This window comes from Ciona intestinalis, chromosome 1, assembly GCF_000224145.3.
Source record: "Ciona intestinalis chromosome 1, KH, whole genome shotgun sequence".
Taxonomy (NCBI): Eukaryota; Metazoa; Chordata; class Ascidiacea; order Phlebobranchia; family Cionidae; genus Ciona; species Ciona intestinalis.
The window spans coordinates 7,887,590-7,910,995 of NC_020166.2; the positions used below are offsets into that span (position 1 = coordinate 7,887,590).

The 23,406-nt window shown below is 37.0% G+C and overlaps 1 protein-coding gene, 2 long non-coding RNA genes and 1 other non-coding gene across 5 annotated transcripts in view; 2 read left to right on the forward strand and 2 right to left on the reverse strand.

Moving 5' to 3' along the window:
* LOC113474587 overlaps positions 1-6,907 on the reverse strand; it is a 56,212-nt gene extending 49,305 nt beyond the window's left edge. The window contains exon 1 of the long non-coding RNA XR_003396282.1: positions 4,869-6,907. This is a non-coding gene — a long non-coding RNA (uncharacterized LOC113474587). The remainder of the gene's footprint in view (positions 1-4,868) is intronic.
* LOC100181330 (grainyhead-like protein 2 homolog) lies at positions 1,729-22,223 on the forward strand. 2 transcript variants are annotated; one of them, XM_002131635.4, is made up of 19 exons: positions 1,729-1,907; positions 13,323-13,551; positions 13,664-13,728; positions 14,967-15,085; positions 15,317-15,438; positions 15,769-15,882; positions 16,112-16,353; positions 16,783-16,865; positions 16,938-17,008; positions 17,269-17,380; positions 17,776-17,924; positions 18,526-18,627; positions 19,038-19,107; positions 19,480-19,683; positions 20,103-20,203; positions 20,485-20,571; positions 20,714-20,827; positions 21,151-21,215; positions 21,477-22,223. In XM_002131635.4, the coding sequence occupies exons 1-19, from the start codon at positions 1,876-1,878 to the stop codon at positions 21,601-21,603; spliced, it is 2,208 nt and encodes a 735-aa protein (XP_002131671.1). In that variant the 5' UTR covers positions 1,729-1,875; the 3' UTR covers positions 21,604-22,223. The 2 variants fall into 2 exon arrangements, with proteins under 2 accessions (XP_002131671.1, XP_018668639.1); XM_018813094.2 differs by lacking the exon at positions 1,729-1,907 and adding an exon at positions 10,098-11,103.
* LOC113475259 lies at positions 4,871-4,983 on the forward strand. The gene has a single exon (XR_003397003.1). It is a non-coding gene; the product is annotated as a U1 spliceosomal RNA (small nuclear RNA).
* Positions 11,205-13,317, reverse strand: LOC113474586. The gene is made up of 2 exons (XR_003396281.1): positions 12,602-13,317; positions 11,205-12,513 (listed from the first exon to the last, which is right to left on the reverse strand). It is a non-coding gene; the product is annotated as an uncharacterized LOC113474586 (long non-coding RNA).
* Positions 22,224-23,406: the final 1,183 nt, after the last annotated feature.

Sequence of the window (23,406 nt, forward strand, 5' to 3'; positions counted from 1 at the left end):
AGTATTGTGAGCTAAGATAGGACACCTTTAGCACATAATATTCAAATATCACGATCGTGTTTAAAACAGTTTAACGGTCTATGGAAACCGTGAGAATACGGTTTTATATTTTTTTAATATTTTTTTGTTTACCACCAAATTGAACAAGAAAATAAAATGAAAATTGTCCCGTTTTCCTCCACCCTATACTGTTTATATTAGGGGGGCAAGACGATCCGTGTTTTTGTTTCATTTTGTTGTCCCATTTGGTAGGAAATGAAGAAATTTAACAAAAAAATAACCGTACGAAAGCTTACGAAATCGTTGCTAAGTTAAAAACACGATTATATGGGATGGTATGTGCTATGGGTGTTTATCTTACGCCACTATAACTGCCATTCATGCTTGATGTAATACCAAACCTATAAAAATCACGAACGTCGTAGTCAAAGTAATTTTCATGGACCAAAAGATTTCAGTTATAATGATACGAACCAACGCAGGCTATATTGAACCATTATTTACTCCGAAGAAAATGTTTCATTATTATGCGAGGTGAAGTTGAAATTATCCTTCATTCCGACTGCGAGTAAAACGCCTGGGGTGGTTTGAGCGACACCAGTCGTTAGTACAATCCTCCAACGCCGCAGGCAAGCGCAAACGGCTGTTGATGGTTTATAGGCGTCGTATCGTTTGAGGGTAATCTTTAATATACAGAACAACAATACTTTATAATTTCCGAGACGTACGTCATGCCTGCCTGTTAGGCATCAGTTAAACCCATTCCCATGAAGTTTGTTACGGAGCGTTTTTTTTTCTCAGAAGCAGAAACCACAAGCACCTTTTTCCGTAAATCCAAAGTCGTTTATTCTTTCTTCGCAACGCTGGGTTAGGTCGAACACGTCGGTGTGTTATAAAGACGACATCCACATTTTTGTCATAGAGTTGATATTTCCAAGATTAAGTAACTCTCTCACGGGCATCACATCTCAAGCTTGCATTTGTCGTTCCCACACAATTTGCCTCAGCAACTTTTGCGGATCGAGTAGGAGCTTACCGCGCCACAACACATCTTAACCTGCATATCCTTTCTGCCAAATTTGCCATAAAATAAAGCCACAGACAAATATATTTCACAGATTATTCGTTTGCCTGTTACTGGCAGTGCTGCAGAATACGAAATGACTGCGATTGGCGACACCGAGCTCCTTGTTAAACCTGTATGTCAGGATATGCCATGAAAGCAGTCAGTCAACTTTCGCGCTGTAAGCTGAAACCAAAGGCTATATAGGTTTATGTCCGAATTACGATTGATTTAAAGCATAATATCAAGTATTTAATTTATTTTGTTTTGTTTTACATTGGATCAAAAACCACCCGAATGCTAATGTGGAAACTGTGTTCTCTAAAACTGTCTGGGTTTTCTTTTGTTTATTTATTAAACCGAATTTAGTTGCTTTTGTTTAACGTTTGCCAATATGCAAAACATATTTATATTTGCGTTTTATTTTTTTTAGTGGTGTCTTATGGCATACACTCGTGTTCTTCGGTGTGAATTGTTATTGCGATTTGTCAACGGTGTAAATGCACTCCGATAGTTAGTCGTTGCAATTCTATCGTCCAGTAGTAATCAAAAATTTCAATAAATAGTCGTTCTTGAGTCGTCTGGAGAATTTACAAAGCAGCCGGCAATTACTGCTAGCAAGCGCGAGAGCGCGAACGAAGAAGTTCAGCAAGCTAGTTTCTGTAGCGCGGTCTATGTTGTCATTACGATTAATCTTTTTCGTTTTCTGAATAGCGTTAGCCGGCTTACTGCAAGATTTCGCAACGAATTTGCGGATGAATTGCAGCAAGGGAAAGCTATACAAGTGTCAGTTCTAAACCCAAACCTAGAATATGGCTCTACGTGAACAGGACTTCACCGAGATGTAAGTAGACTATCATGTTAGATACTGAAGCTTTCTATATTAGATTACACGCTGTATATTCCATATGTGTACATTGTACAGTGCTAACAGTAATCTAATTTTATTGTTTGTATATATTGATATTAACTTACAACTGTACCTGTCTCGCCTAAAGATATGTCTTTAAATGAGTCTGTGACGTAATAGTACATTACGAAACACATAATACCCGGTAATTTATGAAATGGGTATTAATTCCGTAAAGAACTGTTTATTAGGTAAAATGCTATATATATACTGTTTTTTTGAGTGTTTTTTTTGTTTTTATTTTAAGTTACATTTGTAAACGGCCATTGGCGCATTCCTGTCTTTTGTGTGGGAGCTGTGTAGATTGGTTGATTGTGTGGGCGTATTTTTACAAACACTTTGTTTAAATTAAATAAGTTGCTTCTGGGTTGAGTATATACGAGGTCCTACATTTATAAAAAGAAGAAAACGCTTTATTTAATACATTATAATATATATGCATGTACAATATTTGTTTCAACATGTTAACTTATGTTCAATGTGCCATATATGCTAGTAAAGTTATAGTAGGGTGAAGAAAGATAGGACTTGTTTTCATTCACTTTTTTCTCGTCCCCTTTGTTACTAAGCAGATAATATTATCAGAATTTTGACCCGTATCCTCGCGACTCTGAATCAGCGTTGGTATTTGTAAAAAGCGCAATCATGAAACATGAGATGTATATGCCTATAAGAGCTAACGGTATTCATTTTATCCCACAGTACTATAAATCCCAGAGAATTTTCCGAAATATTTAATTCAAGCAAGTTATTATCTGTACATAAAAGTGTTACCCTAATCACAACAATATGACATTTCAATTCAAAATATGATCCACATACGTAACTTGAACTAGTTACTAGTATATTCATTTTACGTCTCATGCGACATTATGGGTTTTGGTTTCACTTAGTTATCAGCGCGATATATCTAGTAGATTTTATATAGATGTTTAAACAACTTGCGTTTGGTTTGTTCGTATTATCTTCGGTTTAAGAGACGTCGTTTTCTAAATATAAAGTTTTTAGTTATAGTTTATTACATAATAAACTATATACTATAGTCTGAATTATTTTGTGTTTACCCAGTAATGTGTTATAAATCAGAAAATAAAACGCGTCATTCAGTGACTTTGGATGACTTCTCTTTTCATATAATATTTCATTTAAATTTCACAACATTAAAGCATTCTATTATAATAATAATTGCAATATATAGTAGAGTGTAAAATGGGACACCTTTTTATTCTAGATTCTCGTCTCATTTAAAATTAAAATTAAAACTTTCAAAGAATTATAAAACCAAACCTTTACGACTCCCAAAGATTGTTTTCAAATGTTTAAAACACGACCAGAATATTTGGATATTATGTGCTAAAGGTGTCCCATCTTCCCCCATAATACTATTTGTCTCTTTGATTTCAGTAGCGAACATTTAGAAATATTTTAAACAAACAGACAGGATACAGAGACGAAACAACAGTTATCAAAACATGATTACAGTTAAAAACATATTTACATTTAATTGGAAGAAAATAAGTGTGGTCGCTACACCGAGTACCATTATAGTAGGGTGGTGGAACACGGACACCATTAACACATAATATCTATAAATATCCTGATCACATTTTAAACAATTAACAACGGTCTATGGGGGTCGCGAGAAAACGGTTTTATAATTATTTGAATGTTATTTAATTACTACCAAATTAGTCGAAAAAATAGAATAAAAATTTGTCCCATATTCCCCCACCCTATATACTGTATATAGTAGCTAGCTTCAAATACATTTGGATATAGTGTGACAAATTCGTCTTTGAATTCATCTACACGTAATGATCGAACCACCGATATAACATTCTAGTTTATCGTTTCATATCACTGTCTATTTTTTTGTACCGTCGTAACCTTTGCCCGTATGTAATGGTTTCTTTTGAAATCGGTTCGTTCACGAAATGTATATGCCTGATTTTATCGGTTTCACATTCAATTGTATCGAATTATTCTATAGTATCGCCGAAAAGGCAGCAGCAAATTTGCACGAAATCTAGGCTGCTATCTGATTTTACGGATCCCGCATACAACTGTGCCGAATTATTTTATAAGATCGGCAGAAGGTAGTAGTAAATTTGACTCAGTCTTTGAGTAGTAAATTTGATTATATCTTACTGTTTTTGTAGTGCTACTATTTTAAGAATTAAGGCTTGCCTGAATAAATGATCCATGATGTAATGGGTGTGATTCTCAATCTTATCTATTGGATTTAAAAAACCTAAAAAGTCTGTTTCAGATGATCTGTAGATTTTACCTTTGCAACTTTTTTTAAACGGTACAAATAAACGATCTGTGGGTTTCACTTTTACATTTCGAACTTTTGTTAAATGGTTCACGACCCCGCAACCCAGACAGTATAGCTCCGTCTTAATCCGGAAATCCCGTTTTTATAGACTGCGCGTATCTTTCTGTATCTCGGCAAATATTGCGTACCGCCAATGTGCAGCTGTCGGTTTTGCAATTAGAGCTGGAAAAGTCAGCTGTAACCTCAAAATTTCAATACTTTTGTTGGTAAATTTCCATTGCCGTTGTTGGAGACGTGCTGGCATCGAACCCCGCTGGCGCTTTTACTATTTATGGGAAATCGTGTTGCACTGCGATGATCAGTTTAGATTAGGTTGAGTGGTACATACAAAACGCAGATGCGCCGCCCGTTTCTGAGGTGCGGTTATTCAGTGACATTTTCGAAAGGCCGACATCATGCGCCGACGACCGGTGAGTAAATTAAGGTCGTTCTAAATTTTTGGATGACGTAAAATATGACCTCTCTTGCGAAAGTTAGCGAATACTTTTTGATAAGATTCGATGTCGCAGGAGGGCGTAGGTCAGCTGATTTTTTAACCACATGATGTCTCGCATTACGAGGGCCTTCACTGCGATCAGGCAGGCAGTGGGTCCAAGGTGAGACTAGGCCATTGCACATAGGCTTAGCTGACCCTTGCGATTACCCTAAAAAACTCTAGCGGTTTGAATTCAAGGCCATATCCCCCGGTATTATATAAGGATAAACAGACACGGCATGTATCCTTCGTGAGAAATTATTTTTATTGATAAATACCGCACAGTAATCCATGATTGGTAACAATATACGAGGTGCCTGATGTGTATAAATTTAAACATTTTAACACAACCCTGTTTCGTATTTTTAGATGTCTTTTTAATTTACTATACATAGATTTTTTTACTAAATGTATGTACCACTTATCCTGATACGGACAAAATGCAGTTATTCAATAAAGTGCCAATATAAATAATTCCCACAAAAAGTGTGTTTATTTTTATATAAACTTGAAACCTGTGTCGGAACTAAGTAGCTGCATTCTTACGCAATTCTACGCCTTAGCTGAGTTTTTATTCGCTCGTAAAGGTTAACCGGTAATGGCCGCTTCGTAACGACCAACGGCGTTTTACCATTTAAGCTAACAGCCAATGCAGCGTTGTCGTACCCGTGGCTTGCACCACACGTGAATCATCCAGTAATCCCTAGTCGGCGTTATGTTACAACAGCAGCAACGCTTTCATGTCGTAATATCTTGCATAAAATCTTAATATCTTTCTTGATATCTGTTCTGGACTGTTCTTAGAAAAGACAACCAAAAGCTTCAGCAGTGCGTTTGTGTATGATCTGATCTTGTATTAATGTTACCACAGAAGCAACTCTTAATTGCATGCAATTTTATTACCTTACTTGAAATCTGTGTAGAGTTTAAATATAAATATTTACAGAAACAAAAAGTATTTACAAAAATGTATGGGGTTTAATAAATGGGATAACTATAGCATATAATATCCCATATTTCCGAATGTTTTACTTTAACAATTACCACGCCATTTTAGGGTTGAAAGAATACGTTTATATACATTTCTGTAAATATTCTTTGTTTAAAACCAAATGATAAAAGCAAAAATAAACGTCTTATCCCATATATACCGATTATACCCCAAACTAATATGTAATCAGTTGTTTGTAAAAAAGATGAAGCAAAGACCTAAACATTGTTTAAACAATAAGATCCGATCTTGCGTAAAAGCGTGGTATAGATTAAATGTAAATATTCACAGAGTATTTATTCAATATGGTTGCCAAAAGGCAGAGTTTTTAAATTGTACAAACAATCTAACGTTTGGGGTTCGAGAAATTGCTCAATTATGGCAGACAGCACTCAATTGGAGTGATGGATCGTTAAATTCATTTCACGAATCGGATCCTACGTACAACATTTTGTTCTATTTATTAATTCTAAAATGTCTAATTTAATGACGATGTGTTATTGCTATTAAAATATACATCACGATTATTTCTAACAAACTATTTCCGTTTTCTTGCGGCGACATGTATATACTTAAAGCTTAATTTAATACTTCTATATTAAGCAATGTTCTAATCCACGGACTGCACTTGAGTTAGATACAAAACATAGTCCCATTCTCGTTGCTTCATCCCTATTGTTAAAACACCCGCAAAGTTGATTCCAAGATCAATCGGTATTTCTCTTTCGTGGAAATTCAACGAAAAACGGAATACTTTTTTCGGAAGTGCTACCACCGTTCCACTGAGTCTGAGTCATCGACGATTATCCAGTTCAAGTTTGGCTCGATCAAACCGGAATTAACCGGAATAGAAAGGTCAGATTTTGACAACAGCTCATGGCGATGTCGCTGCTTTGGGTCATTAATGCTGTTTCGAGAGAAGTGTTTACTCTCGGTTTTGTTGGTATTGGTTTATTCGGACGCACTCGTGATGTGAATCTCCCAATAAATATATTTAAGTATAACGTCGTATATTTTGATAACGAAAGCGTAATTAATCTGCACACATTGGTTGAATATTCTGAATGTTTCTGATGCTAAAATTATCCATTATTAGATTACAGGTTTTACGAGCTTAAATGTAGCTTAAATATAATACCATTCACACTTATAACATCACTCTTGACTTCGTCTTTTTTTTATCTCTAAACACACATCAAGGCAAAAATAGTCGGTTTCATGAAACAAAATACGATTTGCGTTTAACGCATCATTTTGCACAAATATTCCATCTGATTTTATACCATTATACACAAGATGCATCTTGTTTTATGCTATTGCATATAATGTATTTAGTAAACTTAAAATATGTTAGATCCGTTATCTGCTTTACTGGTAACCTTCGTATATTGTGGTTACTGAATAGCGCGAGTTATGAGACGTTTGGTTTATGTCATGTGGAATTTTGTACACAGATAAGCAACACCAAAAAACTTACATATTTCGCGCTAAAAACCTTTAGGAGTGGGCGTTCCCGTGTTAAAAAGATGTCGGATTATAACGTGGTTTCGGTGTTGGTGGCGTAGGTTATGCTACGTCTAAATATTACTATATAATTCTTAGATGAGACGCAATTCTCCTCAGAAAGTTTGGTTATTGCGCGCTATGTGGTTCGAGCCCACGGCGCTTACATTTCTAGTCAAAAAAATATCAAAACCGACACCCAAGTTAGATTAGAACCTCATTCACGCTATTCGGTGAGTAAAACGACGCAATGGCAAGTTTAATTTGAGCAGTGACTCAACTTTGAACATGTGTTACGTATTTCAAGTTTGTGAGAAACAGACGAAGTATACAATAAAGCAAAGGATATTTACGAAAATAAGATTTATGCTTATCTTTGTCAATCAACAGGGATTTTCATTTACGTCATCTTTGTTCAAAGCACATCAACAATAACCCAACACGCGTCATAACATTTTAGCTGTTTCGTATATTCCCTAGAAAAACCAAAATTTCGAATCATCTTTTCTAAACTGCTGCGCGTCTACGCATGCTCCGCCACAGGCGTACGCATACATCCAAGTTCTTGTGCGTATTTAGTATTTTTCCCGTTCAAGATCTCGCGACCTTCGGTTGTATTTCACCTTAAAATGTAACCACACCCGTCATAACTACGTGTCTGCCTCCACGCCCGTGCGCGCCGTACACCGTAATTGTTCAAGACCGAAACAATCAATGTCACTGCTGTTTACCCTTATTGTTTTAGTGGAACGTGCTGTATTTGTTCCTGTTTAGAAATGAGCCTTATATACTTCGTTCCATTCCACGCGATTATCTTTATCATTTAGTTATAGCTCTTTTATGTTTTGCATCTAATTGAAGGATTAAAATCTCGTAGCCGTTATTGCAAATATGTATGCAGTCGCATCAAAAAGCAGAATGTAAACAAACCATTATATATCACTGTACCGTGAAATCTTAGCTAATATGTGGCATTCTGGTGCGCCAGTTACGGATAGGCGATACTGTTTTTAAAATCTCATTACCTCGTTATGATATCCATACAACACGCGCTAATCGAAATACAATGAATATTGTGCGGAATATACTAACCCGATACGTTTTTTTTCACACCCGCGTTTGAAAGGCCGCGTAATTCAAGTAATGATCACCGCAAATTTTCATCTCGTGTTTTAATCGGAGCCAGAAATAAGCCGCAAAAGTCTTGAATGTTGAAAACTTTAAAGTGTAAACTTGCTGCGTTTCCAACTTCTTATATTAAATCACCGGTTTTCGACCTTGCATCAAAACTAATCAACCTTTGAAGTTAATTTTCTTCGAGTGGCACAGACGCCGTAGTTTTACACACAAAGATATTTGTTACACGATCAAAACGCTGTACTTCAGCGCAGAATTCAGAGTTATAACCTTTCTTCGATAGCCACATACCTACATGGTTGTTTATGCTACAAGTAAACAATGCGTAAATTGGCATCATTGTTTAAGTGTTTGACTTCGGTTTCAAGTTCACTTTCGAAACGACGTTAAATGCCACAGTGTGTTATTATGAAAAAATCTGTAAATCCCTTTATACTTTGTTTTATTGATTTCCATAATAATTTAATGATGTTCCATTAGGACTCTTTAAATATTTCAATTATGTAGATGCATTGCCTATACTAGATCATAATACATCTAATACCAAACATTCAACACTGCCCACTTTTGCATGTTAAGTTTCGGCAAAATTTCTAACCGTATAACTACATATATATATATATGCCTACCATTAACGCGGACCCCATGTTGTGCAAATATTTTAAAGGGGAACTCATGATTATTTTTATACAAGTTTAATAATAATTTCACCCCATATTTCGGAAACTCCCATCGTGCAACGCGTCCGCCCAACGTTGGCATCCTTTCTTTGAAGCGGGAATAATTTTGACACCGATCGACCGATTTAGAACAAAACAGGCTTTTAAAAAGCAGTTTTAGACAAACTAGTAATAACAATCACATAAATAGAAATAAAAGTGCGAAAAATAGAATTTTATATCCAGAAATGAATCCGCTGAAGTTTGCGGCTGGATGAACGTCATTCTGTGACGTCCTGTGACGTAGGCGCGTGCGTCGGTTTTACCTGAAATTACTGTAAAATTCTGCGATCGCATGATATTATTTGTCTCACGTTCTATTTTCCTGTTACCCCTTATTTTTTAAAACAAAGCTATATAACGTTCAAATTAATGTTTGGGGACAGGGGAATCTATCAGAACTCGACTGTTGAAGTTATATTTCGAAAATTAGATAAGAACTGTGTATAATTAAACTCTGCGCAATGTAAGTAACTGACGTACGGTACCAACCAATTTTCACGGCTATTCTGGTCAAATAGCCCGCGGGCCCGCAGCTGAAATAGACGCGCTCGGTGAAAGCAAAAGCGTTTACGCTGTGAGAAATGGAGAGTGTTATATCAACTGACCGTTTGAGTACTTCTGGAGAGCAGCGTCTGCGAAAAAATGCGTGTTTGGCTTATATATGCGACGACTGCGCAGAGACATCAAACCCACTTGTATTTGCAACGATCATGAGAACAGCGTTACAAGAGCAAGGTTGAATGTAGCGAAAAGGCGAAATATGTTTTACGCTCAAGTTCATATACTGTGCTATAGTAGTTAACATAACTTGATCAGAAAAATGTCAAAAGTTAAAACATTATTTATACAATGTTGTGCTGGTATTCGCAACGTTTAGTATTCAGTAACACAATGTTATGCCTGGCAGAGTTTTAATTAAGAGATATACGTACTTACCAACTGCAGTATTATCAATGTTTTTTGCTGTTACTTCAGCCTGCAGCGGAATTTGAGATGTCTTATTCTGCCGAATTACAATTTTCTATTGCATCACAAACAAATCGTATCGAGAGTAGCCCGCCCCGGTTAACGTCTTGTAGCGACGCAGGCTACAGCAGCAGTGGAACACCAAGTATAACTAACAGCCCGAGCGAGTTTTCATTCGATCCTGCTGATTTCTCTCATCCTAATCTCACATTAGATGAAATGGACTTGGACGCATTCGACGCATGTAGGGTTAAACAAGAACCAGATCTCTACGCTTTGCATAACTCTAACCCAAGAAGGCGATCAGTGGCAACTTGCTCGACCGCAAAACAGGGGCTTTCGGGAATGCCAATCTCAGGGTATAACTCAAGTGCTACCCTGCAAAGACCGAACAGCGCAAATTGCCTGACCGTACCGCAAGAGAATTACATTAGAAACTTTGAGAGTTCGCCTCTGCAGCAGCAGCACGTTCCTATGCAATCTAGTTCTTCGTTGTGCTGTTTCTCCAACGTCGTGTCAACTTTCGACGTACCAAGTCCCAAGCTATGCAACAACAGCACGACAGCTAGCATCGTTCACGAGCCACTGTTTGAAAAGTTCCCGAATACTCAAAACTTTTTCTCCGGGCAAGACACCCTGAAACCGGAATTGGTGCGGAGACAGCACTCGGACAGCGTGATTTTCGGACAGGAAAGCTTCCAGCAAAACTCGACACAGAGCACAAATACACAGAATCGCAGTTTTAGCAGCAGTTTAAATGCCGTTGACCTCCGTAACAGAGCTGAAGACTTCGGTTTCATGGACCCTTCCATGCTTACTATTCAAAGTAGCCCAGGACAGGATAGAAAACACAAAACTCGTTTAAACGGTTCGGTTCAATCGAATTACAATAAGTTGACAACAACACCAAACTTATCACATCAAGGCACGTCTTGTGACTTCGTTCCTTTTGTTCCACCACAAACAAATCTAAAGTCCTGTCAATTTTCAACCCCAAGGTACGTTTTTAAAGACAGTTTCATCGAAAGGTTTTTCAGAGTTGTTAACTGTATTCAGGCGTCTTAACTCGTAACCAGACTTACGATGTGTATTCAGTTTCGTGCGTGTTTACAAATTCATATCTTATGTGCCACAGTTTATTGCGACAGCCAGATAATCTCAAACATGTCTCCAACGCAAGTTGCACACGTTTTAGCTGTAACGTATATGAATATATTCATTTGTAAAGGCGACTAAAACAACTCGTCCCGAACGGTTAGATTGGAAACTGAGTTTAATTACAGTAATCAATAATGGTTGAGTGTGGTTTTAGCTATTGGACGTCAGTGGTTGCATATCGCGTAATTACTCAGCTAACTCTACGTTGCCATAAAAATTGTCGCCAATTAAGAGTCCAGTTAGAGGAAGCAACGTCAAAATAACATCGCTCGGCACACGCACAAATATCATATTTCACTCGAACTGAAAATTTAGCAAACTATTCGCGTGCAGCCTTGGATAACGCGGTTATATATGTGACAATTCTGCTTAGCCACGAAAGATGTACTTTAGAAACCACCAGACAGTTTCAATAGCTGTGATTTAAACATTACATTTAAAAGCTACAAGTGTTTAATCATATTTGCAAAATTGTTTCGCGTATAGCCTACATGCCTTTTCTTTGGCATACAAGGTGACCGTTATTGGGCAATTTGAACAAGTTCTCCCGTTGCTGCGTGACCACAAAGTCTGTTTACTTACGCTGGTGTCAGTTAGCGACGGGGTATATGACTCACCCACTAGATAACTATCAGCAGTGACGGCGGTTTCGAACGTTTATATTAAAGGATTGCAAAAGGTGTATATACGATACATTGCTTTGCCTAGACATGCAGGCGACCCTGCAAATTTTCATTCCATGTTAACAGCTTTAAAAAAAGCCTTACGTTTACTGTTACTACGTGTATGCTTCGTAATTGGACGCATTTTGTTTCAGCAAATGTTTCAGAAAACAAACAGTACCGTGCGAAACTACGGTGCTGGGTGTCGTAAATCCCGGTAAATGCGAGCTAATTCGATAATTGTGACTCAAAATGTGAGTTGGGGCGTCGACGTTTTGTCGTTTTTCACCCGAACAAATCTATAATCGTCACTATATATGCATTCACTACAGTTCCCTGCTGCTGTCGTACAGATTCACAGAAGTGTTAGGTTTAACTGAAAATTTACTAATCCGGTAATTTAATTGGGTCGTAACCTTTGCTGTAAATGCTTGTCAGAACTTTGGCCTTCCCTTCACTTTAAACCTGCGCTAAATCAATGTTATAAGGCACACTCTGGTTTTGACGAAGTGTTTGACAAATACACAACGCAATTTTTCTGTCTGGACAGATCCGCCTTTGCAAATGAAAATGTACAATACGCAATTTCTAAGGTTTATTTTAACAAATCAGACACGCCGTTTTAAAACATAAAATCAGCAAGTATAGTCATTAACATTCCATGATTTAACTTTACCGAAAGTTAATACGATATATAACAAGCGTCGGTGGGAAAAGGGTTATATAAGTGTATACTTGCGTAACCTATAGACCTGCTTGTTCTTGGTAGTTCGTGGTGAATCGAATACACGAAAAGATCCCACAAAAGACGCAGATCATGATTCGTATCGACCTTCAAAACATAAACACACCGGTTTAAATCTTTCATTAAGGTGAACCTCGTGTATTTTTCTGCTGAAGGAAAGCGACCGAAATATAAAAGCAGCTCTCCACAAACTTTTGAAGATTGTTACGCCTTAAATCATATGCAGATGTGGTTTTACTACAAAAAATTAAACGCCCAACATTAGGAACGAATAATATTTAATAAATATCTCAAGTTTGTTACCAAAACAGACTCGAATCCGGATTATCCTTACTGTTTTAACAATTTTATCCGCACCCAATTTTAAAATAGTTTTCTTCTTCATATAAAATATTTAGAGAATTTTAAGATCCTGCACTTCACCTTTTAATTAACACTTTTCGTAAAGGTTGCGGTATATTTGCTATGCGTTATATTTAAACTTTTTAAAATAAAGTAATTCAAAAAAATTCATTCAGTCCTTCACTTATGATTTCGGTTTTATTCAAAAGTATCTTTTTACTTCTAATTTCTTTATTGTCGCTGTTTTCACAAATCTGATCTTCGTTACTGTATATTCAAAGAGACAATCACATTTAATGTAATATTCCAGGTCAAGCGACGTCAGTATCCTTACTGTCCTACCCCACCATGGCGGCGTGCCGGGAACTCGGGATGTACAAAGAGACAGTCCAAGCGGCAACCCCCGTTATACTTCTGAGGACGAAGCGTGGAGATCCTACCTTGAGAACCCTCTCACGGCAGCAACGACTGCAATGATGTCAATACACGGAGACGAGGATTCAGCCGCTGCGTTAGGGATCCTGTACGACTATTACAAGGTAAAACAAATTTGTTTAAAAACGTAAACAAATATTTTTAAAAAATATTCGATTTTTTTGTCAAATTTTTCTTCTAAAGCTTTAGTTAATATTTTTGACAATTTCGACGCAGGTTCCACGAGAAAAACGAATTTTGACTTATCAACCGAACACCGGCAACAGGGATAAACAAACAAGGTACATAGTTTGTCCTTTTGCTTCATAATCTGTTCTAATCCATTTCTTTAATATGAAAATGACATATTATAAACTTCGTTGAAAAATACAAGTTTCTCGGTATATTAAGCATTGCTGAGTAATTTTTAATGGCACCTTCCATGTAGTGTAATTTTTCTTGGAAATTATTTTGATCAAGCATGAAATGACTTTCTTCTTTAGCACTTACGCGTATATATATGTGCAGTATTAAATGAGAAGTTTAATTGCGTTTGTCTACCGTACCATGTGCGTGCGAACACGATACGTTTGTGGTTGGAAGACATAATTCGCTTGTTGCGGAAGAGGTATTTTGTGGTAGCAGAGATTAAGCCGACTGTATGAAGAAACAGTGTATCTGTAATCAATCAGCGATCTAGTGTTTATTGATGGTTCAAATTGTGTTCGAAGACTAGCGGTGTACAGCAGAACTTGGTACCGAACCCAATAAACTTAAACTTGCTCCGTTATCTTAAAGATTGGTAAGACTTTTTAATTTGTGCCTGTTTGTCCTGAGATAAAGGCTCAATAAGTTGCAGCCACATTTTGCATCGACCAAGATTAAGAAACTGAAATCTTCTGCCATCTCGCAATCGTTTATTGACAGTTATATTAAACGTGATTCGTGCCAGAAACAAAGTTTGTTTTGCCGTTCGATCTCTACTTATTCGAAGTTAATGTTTATACAACCGTGATTGTACTGCAATGCTGTAGAAGTGTCCTTCGATTTCGTAAGAACAACTTTTTAGATCTTATCTTCGCCCTAGATTGAACCACGTAACACCGCGAAACATTCTAATACCACTTCGTCTAAAACAACATATACATTGATGGATGGACGTGGTTAAGTGTCAGGACATGTTCAACGCGTAACATTGCGTAATTAGGTTCAACACGCAGACAGTCTGCAAATATTCAATTGTACCAACTTTTAAAAGCTGAAATGATGCATAGACAAAATGTCAAATTATCACTAAAAGTTGATTTTTGCCATAGAACTATACATTACTTTTCTTGCCAAGTGTTGCATTAAGGCACCTATAGATAATATCAATGTTTATTTTACGCTGTATAACCTTGATTTCAAAACCCCGGTCGGTACTTCACATACAAACGTATAATGTAATAGAAAACTACATATGCTATCAAATGCATAGCTTCTGTTTTCTAATACGTGTAATTTGACTCTGAACTGACGTAACCATATACTGTTATCACAGGTGTGTTTCGTCGCAAGAAGGCAACATATCGTCTACTGGGCTAACTTCTGAAGACGTTTCGGCAATGACCCCAGTCATTTCGGCAGCTTCTACCGCAGTTCACGGGGACAGCAGTCTAGGTATTTAGAAAATTAATTTCTCCTTCCCTTTGTTAGTGAATATTATGTGCTAAAGGTGTCCCATCTTCTCCTATCCCAGTAAATATGTTTTTAATGATTGTCGTTTTGCTGCGAGTTCCATACTCTTTTGCTTTTTTGATAACAAACTAATATTCGTTAACATCTTCAAAGGGACAAACAAAAATATGTTATGTTAAGTGCTTTTATATGTAACTTAATTTTACTCCATAGAAATTACAGTTCGTGACCACTCAACCGAAGAGGTGATTTCACCACGTGACCTGAACAACTTTTCACATCCTGACGTAATCACCCTGAGCACGGTTCGACCAGAACTGTCGGCTCTTTGCGAGGTCAGTTGCTTTCTATCAATGTACCTATAACACTGGATGCACACAATAATCGGATCACTAACTATAGCTTAATCTAATGTAATGAATGAATGTGGCTTATTTATCTTGGCGTGGCGCAACAACGACAGCCATTATATTACACACATACAACTTGTGGCCGGTTACGAGTTGCCACGCATTTAACTTGACGTTAAGCCTCTTGCCCAACGACACGCACATATACCCAGAGTTGTAGCAGGGCCGAGCTTCGAACCATTTGCCTATTGAACATTCGGGGCAAAATATTTCGTGTTCTTGGTGATTATAACAACCTTGTATCCAAATGTTCAGGTTAACGGTTTGGGCGAGTACCTTAATATTGGTCGTGTACAAGAGGATATAAGGCAACTAACACCAGACAGTGCGTATTCGGAAGCCAAAGATTCACCTCCACAAATGTCCCAGGTATACAACTTTGCATTAACTTGTTTCTTCATTTTTGTATTTTGTTTTACGTTGGTGACATTCTGCACCGTGGGCATGCAATGGGGGACTTGAGATTTAGGCCAGAATTGGCCTATACTGCAGTGTGGTAGTTCAAATAGCCAAAAATGTCGGGATATTTTTATGTAATTTCTTTACTAATATTAATATAAACAGGTTCGTAAAACAGGAAACATTTTTTATCATATAGATCTACACCGATTACACGAACAAATACATCAACCAACAGTCTAGAACTACGCGCTACACTTCTGGAAACTCGCCAAAACTGTACAACAAAAACAACAACAACAACAACAACAACAACAACAACACCCTATTAACAACAACCCCAACCGGGAACCAACCGTTTAATTCCCCATCATCAAGTTTGATTCCGCTACCAAATATATTTAGTCCTGCACTTGAGATTCTGCCTTCAGATTACACTGGGTAAAGATTTTTGCTAACCTTTAGACCGGACTTCTGTGCTAAACTTTTAAGCCATACTTTTGGGCTAAATTTAGAACATACTTTATTTGTGCTAAACTTTGGACCAGACTTTTGTGGTGACTTTAGGCCAGACTTTTGTGCTAAATTTAGGCCAAACTTTTGTGCTAAACTTTGGGTCATACATTTAAATATACAGTCGTGGCCACTTTATGTCTTTGGGCGACCGTGTTTTTTCCGTATATAAGGCTTAAGAATTTGGAAATTATAACTGATGACCACTAGATTGAAGCATGCATACAAGCAATTGATTTCTATTGATGTGACGGCGGATGCATTTAAGATATATATTCACTAATGTATTAGTGTGTCAATGCAATGTATATAAAGCATTCCTGTACCAATTTGATTGACAGATGTTTTGTATTCCAGGGAATACTTTGAATATGCTATGGAAGCGCCGAAGTCGCTGAAGCAAAAAGATGGCGAACCGACAATGTCATACATTAATAAAGGTAAAAATAAACAAAATTATATGTTTGGCAAAAATTGGTTGCATTATTTTTATATTCTTGTATATGTCATAGGTCAGTTTTACTGCATTTCTCTGAGAGAATGCGCGGGCCGGCCATGGAGATATAAGAACACTCGAGTAACTGTGAGTATTATAACGTTCAATCTCTTATTCGCATTAAGTGTCTTAGCAATCACACCGACTATGGGAAACAAAGTATCATTTAAAACCCATGCGATTTACTCTTTTTCACAACGACTCGTGCAAAATATAAAATTGCGTAATTTAAGAAAGAGCAAAACACAATAACATAAAAAAAATAATAACAGTATAAATGTTATTTTAAAGTGGTTCGCTGTTTACTGTTAAATTAGTAAACTGACTAACACATTTTTAAATCGCAGAGCGTAGTACAAATCGTGTTTGGAGACGGGAAACCAGAAGACGAACAACTGCGACATTGGAAATATTGGCACGCAAGACAACATACTGCTAAACAAAGAATTATTGATATTGGTAAGTTTAAATATTTCAGGAAATCCAAAACTAACGTAGTTTCTACGAATGCGATAAGGGTTGATTAAGCGCAAAGAATTAAAATTTAAGGAACCTTCCGTTTTCCATATATAGTAGGGTAGAGGAAGATGGGACACCTTTTCACTCTATTTTCTCGTACCATTAGGTAATAAATAAAGAACATTCAAAGAATTATAAAACCGAATTTTCACGACTCCCACAGACCGTTGTTAATTGCTTAAAACACGATCAGGATATTTGGATAATACTGTATATACCAAAGTTGTCCCAACCTACCCCACAGTACTATACTCAGAACAGTTTCTAATGCTGATATACTGCGTTATAAGATGTAATATTTTGCAATCATTTATAACATTTTGAACACTTAACAGCTGATTACAAAGAAAGCTGCATGATCAGCGACATCGATGAATTCGCACATAATGCAATCAGCTTTAATTGGGACGTGAATGACGTTGCCAAGATATTCGTTAGCTGCAACTGCCTCAGTACAGATTTCAGCGCTCAAAAAGGAATTAAGGTATTTTTGACAGGCGTTAATTCAGTAAACTTGATTGGTAAATCTTATCTCTCTTATTTTTAGTTTAACACGTTTACTCCAGTAGTTTTTAGTTCTGGCATGTTTTAACGACTGTTGTTTTTAATTGCTAATCCAATTTTCTTTTCTGTTTTAAATAATCTGATCATCGGTACAGTATCAAAGCGATAAATAAAATATTATGTTTTGCAAAAAGGGTTTGAAATATAAATTACGCAACATGTTCATTTTTAGATGACCTCTGCTTTTAGTCTATATACAGTGTTGCGTAAGCTATTAATATAGGACGGATCATCAACATTTGAATGCCAAAAGGCTGTATATTTTGGGTGCCAGTCCAACTGCTGTACCGCAATGTTTACTATAAACACTTGTCGGCGATAACGCTGGACCTTCACCGTCTAATCAAAAATGTCAAGCGAACCGAGAATCAAATTATTGCTATGGCCGACTGGGTTTGCGTTCAAATACAACAAAAAGAATAATTTTCTCGTAGAAGTACCGCTCCGTATCGAGTTACAATGCCACTTACAATTTCAGCGCGTTTATTTTGAAATTGTGTTTTAATGACGCTTTTCTACAGGGCTTGCCTTTGCTGTTACAAATCGACACGTACATGGATAACAGACGAGGTGCTGCACCCGCACATCGAGGAATGTGTCAACTTAAAGTATTCTGTGATAAGGTTCGTTATAATTGCCCAACTTATTGGTTACTTATGAGTTGTCGAAATTATCAGCCACAAATTACAAAAATTATCACCAAAAGCTACATATAGTATAGGGTGGGGGAAGATGGGACATCTTTGCACTTTTTATGTCTTTTTTGACAGTAAACAAAGAACAGTTAAAGAATTATAAAACCGTATCCTCACGAATCGCATATACCGTTGTTAATTGTTTGAAACACAATCAGGATATTCGGATATCATGTGCTAAAGGTGTCCCGTCTTCCCCACCTTCTTATATATACGTGGTAAGCGGGCACGAGGTGTGAAACAGAACACCCGTGTTAACGACTGTCGTTGCCCTGACATACCTATTACTCAACTACATATATAGTACGTTGTGTTATAATTTGTTATTTAACTTCCAGGGTGCAGAACGCAAGATACGAGACGAAGAAAGAAAGGCGATGAGAAAAAGACAACGATCCGGAATTAAAGGTAAAATCTTAACTTTTATATTAAATTACACCTTCGCAAAGAAAATTTACTGGAAAATATTTCCAACTGTTTCACAGAGCCCGGTTAGCTCAGCTGGTAGAGCATTTTACTTTAAATCCAACACCCAGTATACTTCGTCGCTGTAACGTTTACAGTTGGTTAGGTTAGGATGGTACATTCATTCTTTTTTGTCGTACAAATTGGTAGCGAATAAATAAAATTCAAAGAATTGTAAAACTGTAGCCTCACGACTCAAAAAGACCGCTATATTATTTAAAACACGATTAGGAAATATGGGATATTACGTGCTAACAATATTCCATCTTGCCCCGCAGTTTTAAATATTCATTTTTAAAATGATTTGTATTCCAGTCAACAGCACCCTTCCCCATTGCCAAACGATGGCAGTAAACAATCGGGACCCCAAAACACCCCTAAGGTCACCCAGCATTACCCCGCCCCCAACATCCGCCGCGCCAGCAGGAGGGGCACCGGGTAAAAGGCAGGAGGTCGTATATTTCAAGACAGTGGTGGACGGCATCACCCCTTCCGTGTATTTCGTGCCAGAAATTTTTGGTGAGTATTTTCTCAAATAAATGTTCTTAATTTTTCTTTCTTGTTAAGTTTAATTTCGTACGTGGTATATTGTCATTAGTGCGCTTGCTTGTAGCCCAGCAGAAATTATGGTTCGGGACTCGGGATGGTATCTATATAGCGTTGTCGACGTTTTTTTTTAATTTTTGTACAATTATTGCGCTTTGCAGGGCACCCACGTTTTTGTAGGGCAATTGCTCTAAGTATAGTGGTCCCAAAGTGATTAGATCTATAAAACAAAGTGTATAAAACAGAATACTCGTTGGGAATTAAAATGGATTTGTTCATTCATTAATCGCAAGCAGTCTTCCATAAAGTTTTTAATCAGATATTAAATGTTCCCGCTTTTAATCACCTCCGCTGTCGTAATTTGAGTGTCATAGCAACCAAATTCTTTGCAGGTCACGTAAACAACGCGCGCGGCTTATCGTCGGTCTCACCTTGCCCCAAATCAAGTGACATCCCGTCAACCTCGAACGATCCAGATTATACCACCAGCCAAGTAAGAAATAATTCGATGACACAGCATTTTTATATAGTAGGGTGGGGGGAGATGGGACACCTTTAGCACATAATGTCTAAATAACCTGATCGTGTTTTAAACAACTAACAACGGTCTATATAGGAGTTGTAAAAATACGGTTTTATAATTCTCTGAATGTTCGTTGTTTAGTACCAAATGAGACGAGAAAATAGAATGAAATGTGTCCAATCTTTCCCCGTCCTACTATACAGAGTAATTTTTTTATTCATATTATTTTTTAATTTTAATATTTTTTTTAGTTGGATTTTTCCGATCCTCTCCGAGGCTCCACCAAGCGTTCGCTGTCTATGCTTAGTTCGGATGAAGGCGAATTCCCATCAAATAAGGTAATTCATCGAAAAAAAGTTGATTATGAAAAAAAATTAGACAAAGTATTAATTAAAAAATAGGTTTTATCAACAACCTAAACAAAGGACTTTCGTTTTCGTTAAAAAACACCTTTGTTTAATATTTTTTTCGATTTTGCAGGTTTTAAAGCGTAGTGAAGACACGCGTGTTCTGCTGTACGTTCGAAGAGAGACGGACGACGTATATGATGGAATAATGTTGTGTGATCCAACACTAGAGGGTCTAAAGCGAGCGGTAAGCGTTAGTTCTCTTACGCACTTTATTTAAATTCCTTTTTTTTAAGTTAAATACATTTTGATATGAGATAATTTTACTGTAATGTAAGTTTACTAGTCACGATTTTATTAAGCACGTTTCTCAAGTCGTTTTCCCCATTTTTAACAATTGTCGTTTTATTTTTAACAGTTGTCGTTATGCTCCTAACTTCATTTTCTTCGTAGTTTTAATTAATCTGATTTTCGTTACTGTATTCGAATACATAAATTACATATAGGTTATGTATTCCGATTTATTACTGGTTCTGGTTAACAAATCTATAATCGTTGTAACCTTTACAGCTGGAGGAAAAATACGGAATCCCAGTTCAAAAAATGAGCAAAGTATTAAAGAAGTCGCGAAAAGGGTAAGTTATAATAACTGTTTAGGTTTCACATTCGGTTTACCTCCAAAAAATATTTCATTATATTTTTTATTATTCAGTTATAAGAACTGGTTATGGGTTTAACACATTTCATTATACTATATTGTACGTGGGGGAGACCCTGACATGTTATAGAAAGTTAGATTTAGGCCAGAATTGGCTCATTACCTCGGGAAAAGTGTTTATTAGAAATAGGAGAAAACACCTTACGTTTTCCGGAATTTATTTTAGTTTATTTTTCAGGATTCTAGTTAATGTGGACGACAACATCGTTCGTCATTATAGCAACGAAGACACCTTTATTATAGCCGTCGAAACGGAAACAATAGACAATGACGTTACCCACAAAATTACATTGTCGGTCGTCTGACGTAGGAGGGACAAAACTCATGTGCTATGACGTCAGTGGCTCTCGTTTGCTTTTTTTCACCCGAAAAAGGAGAGAGGAGAAAATACTCGCGGTCGGTTTCTATAGATATTTTTGTGCGCACTTTCGCTGACATACAATTATGCATTTGTATCTCAAAAAATGAGAGATTATGCCCATTCGAGATTACGGAGCGTTGCAATCAATGAATCGCTTTGATCGTACGCTTTATCTACGCACCTACAACTTGCCAAACATATTAACACAGTGTGTAATACCTACAATATCGGCGACCTATTTTTTGAACGTCACTGTACAATACTTTTTCAATGGCCGCCACCGCATATTAAGTGTTCAGCCTTCGCAAGTCGTTCCCAAAATAGCACACAAGTCTTCTTAAATGCAATTTAACGTATCCATCATTGCGGTTGACAGCCTCATTATGATAAACACCTGATTTTGATCAATCTGCGATTTGACACGCCCATGCAAAGTCCAATACCGCAGCAGTGCCTTATCTTTGTTAACTATCTTGCCTTTATCCGCATTGTATCTAATAACGTTCCAGTGTTGTTGTCTTTAACGTATGCAATTATAAGCTTAATACAGACGACCAGTTACAAGTTGTGAATTTATAATAGCTTTCTGAACGATTAAGCAGTATGTTATGCTGAAATACTATACAGAACATTACAGCATCTTATCACAAATCAACAAATCAAACGTGTTTTTGTTTGAACTATTGTTTTTAATAGACCCCATTCAGTCCGTGGTTGTAGAATGTGACGTGTTCAGGTCTTAGGGCAAGTAAACACCCGTTGTTTCCCTGCCTAGATGTTCTATAGACATAAGAGCTATTGTGTCATTCCGCGCCGAACCAGGTGATTCCCCTTATTCTGGCCAGACATTTCACCAGGGATTTCTTTTGTATCAAAGCGAAAAAAGAAAGCGTCGGGAATATTCTCGTGAATAACACCGGGTCTGTACCCCGAATAAAATACCCTGGTGCGAATTGGCCGTTTCACCATATATGACGTAACAAATTATATGATATAATAGGTGTAGTGGAAATTTTGCTAAATTTGCTTTTAATTATGCAACCAAGCATGGAAGAAGCAAGTGTAACCTCTTATACTGCTATGTATCTCCATTTATTTACCTTATATATTAGGGTGGGGAGAAATGGAACATCTTTTCATTATATTTTCCCGCCCCATTCAGTAGTGAGCAAAGAAAATTTAGAATTATAAAACCGCATCCTCCCGAATCCCATGGATCGTTATTAACTGTTTAAAACACGATCAGGATATTATGTGCTAAAGGTGTACCATCTTATTTCAAAGTACAATACATAAAATAAATTAGGATGTCAGTCGCCGTCGCACAGTGGTTGGCGCGCCTGCCTCCAACCCGGAGGTTATACAGGTTTGAGGTCGACGCTGCTACCACTGTGGGCGTGTGTGTCCTTGAGCAAGTAACTTAACCAATTGCTGGAACCCAGTAGAGTTGTCTGAACTGTCGGCAATACGTTAAAAAAAAACAATAAAACAATCACAAATCGCCATAGTTGTATCTCGTAATGCCAAACAGTGCATGAAAAAGAACAACATGCAATATTTGTATTGTGGTATATAATAAGGACTGTCGTTTCCCCGTCACGCGAAGGTAAATAAAATACATATAGATGTAATGAAATAGTAAATATTTAACTGAAATAAACAAATACTATAGGAGAAGAGTGTTTGGCGCATGGACTTAGTTTTCAACACATTGTTATTATATACGCAATATATAACATTGCACAAG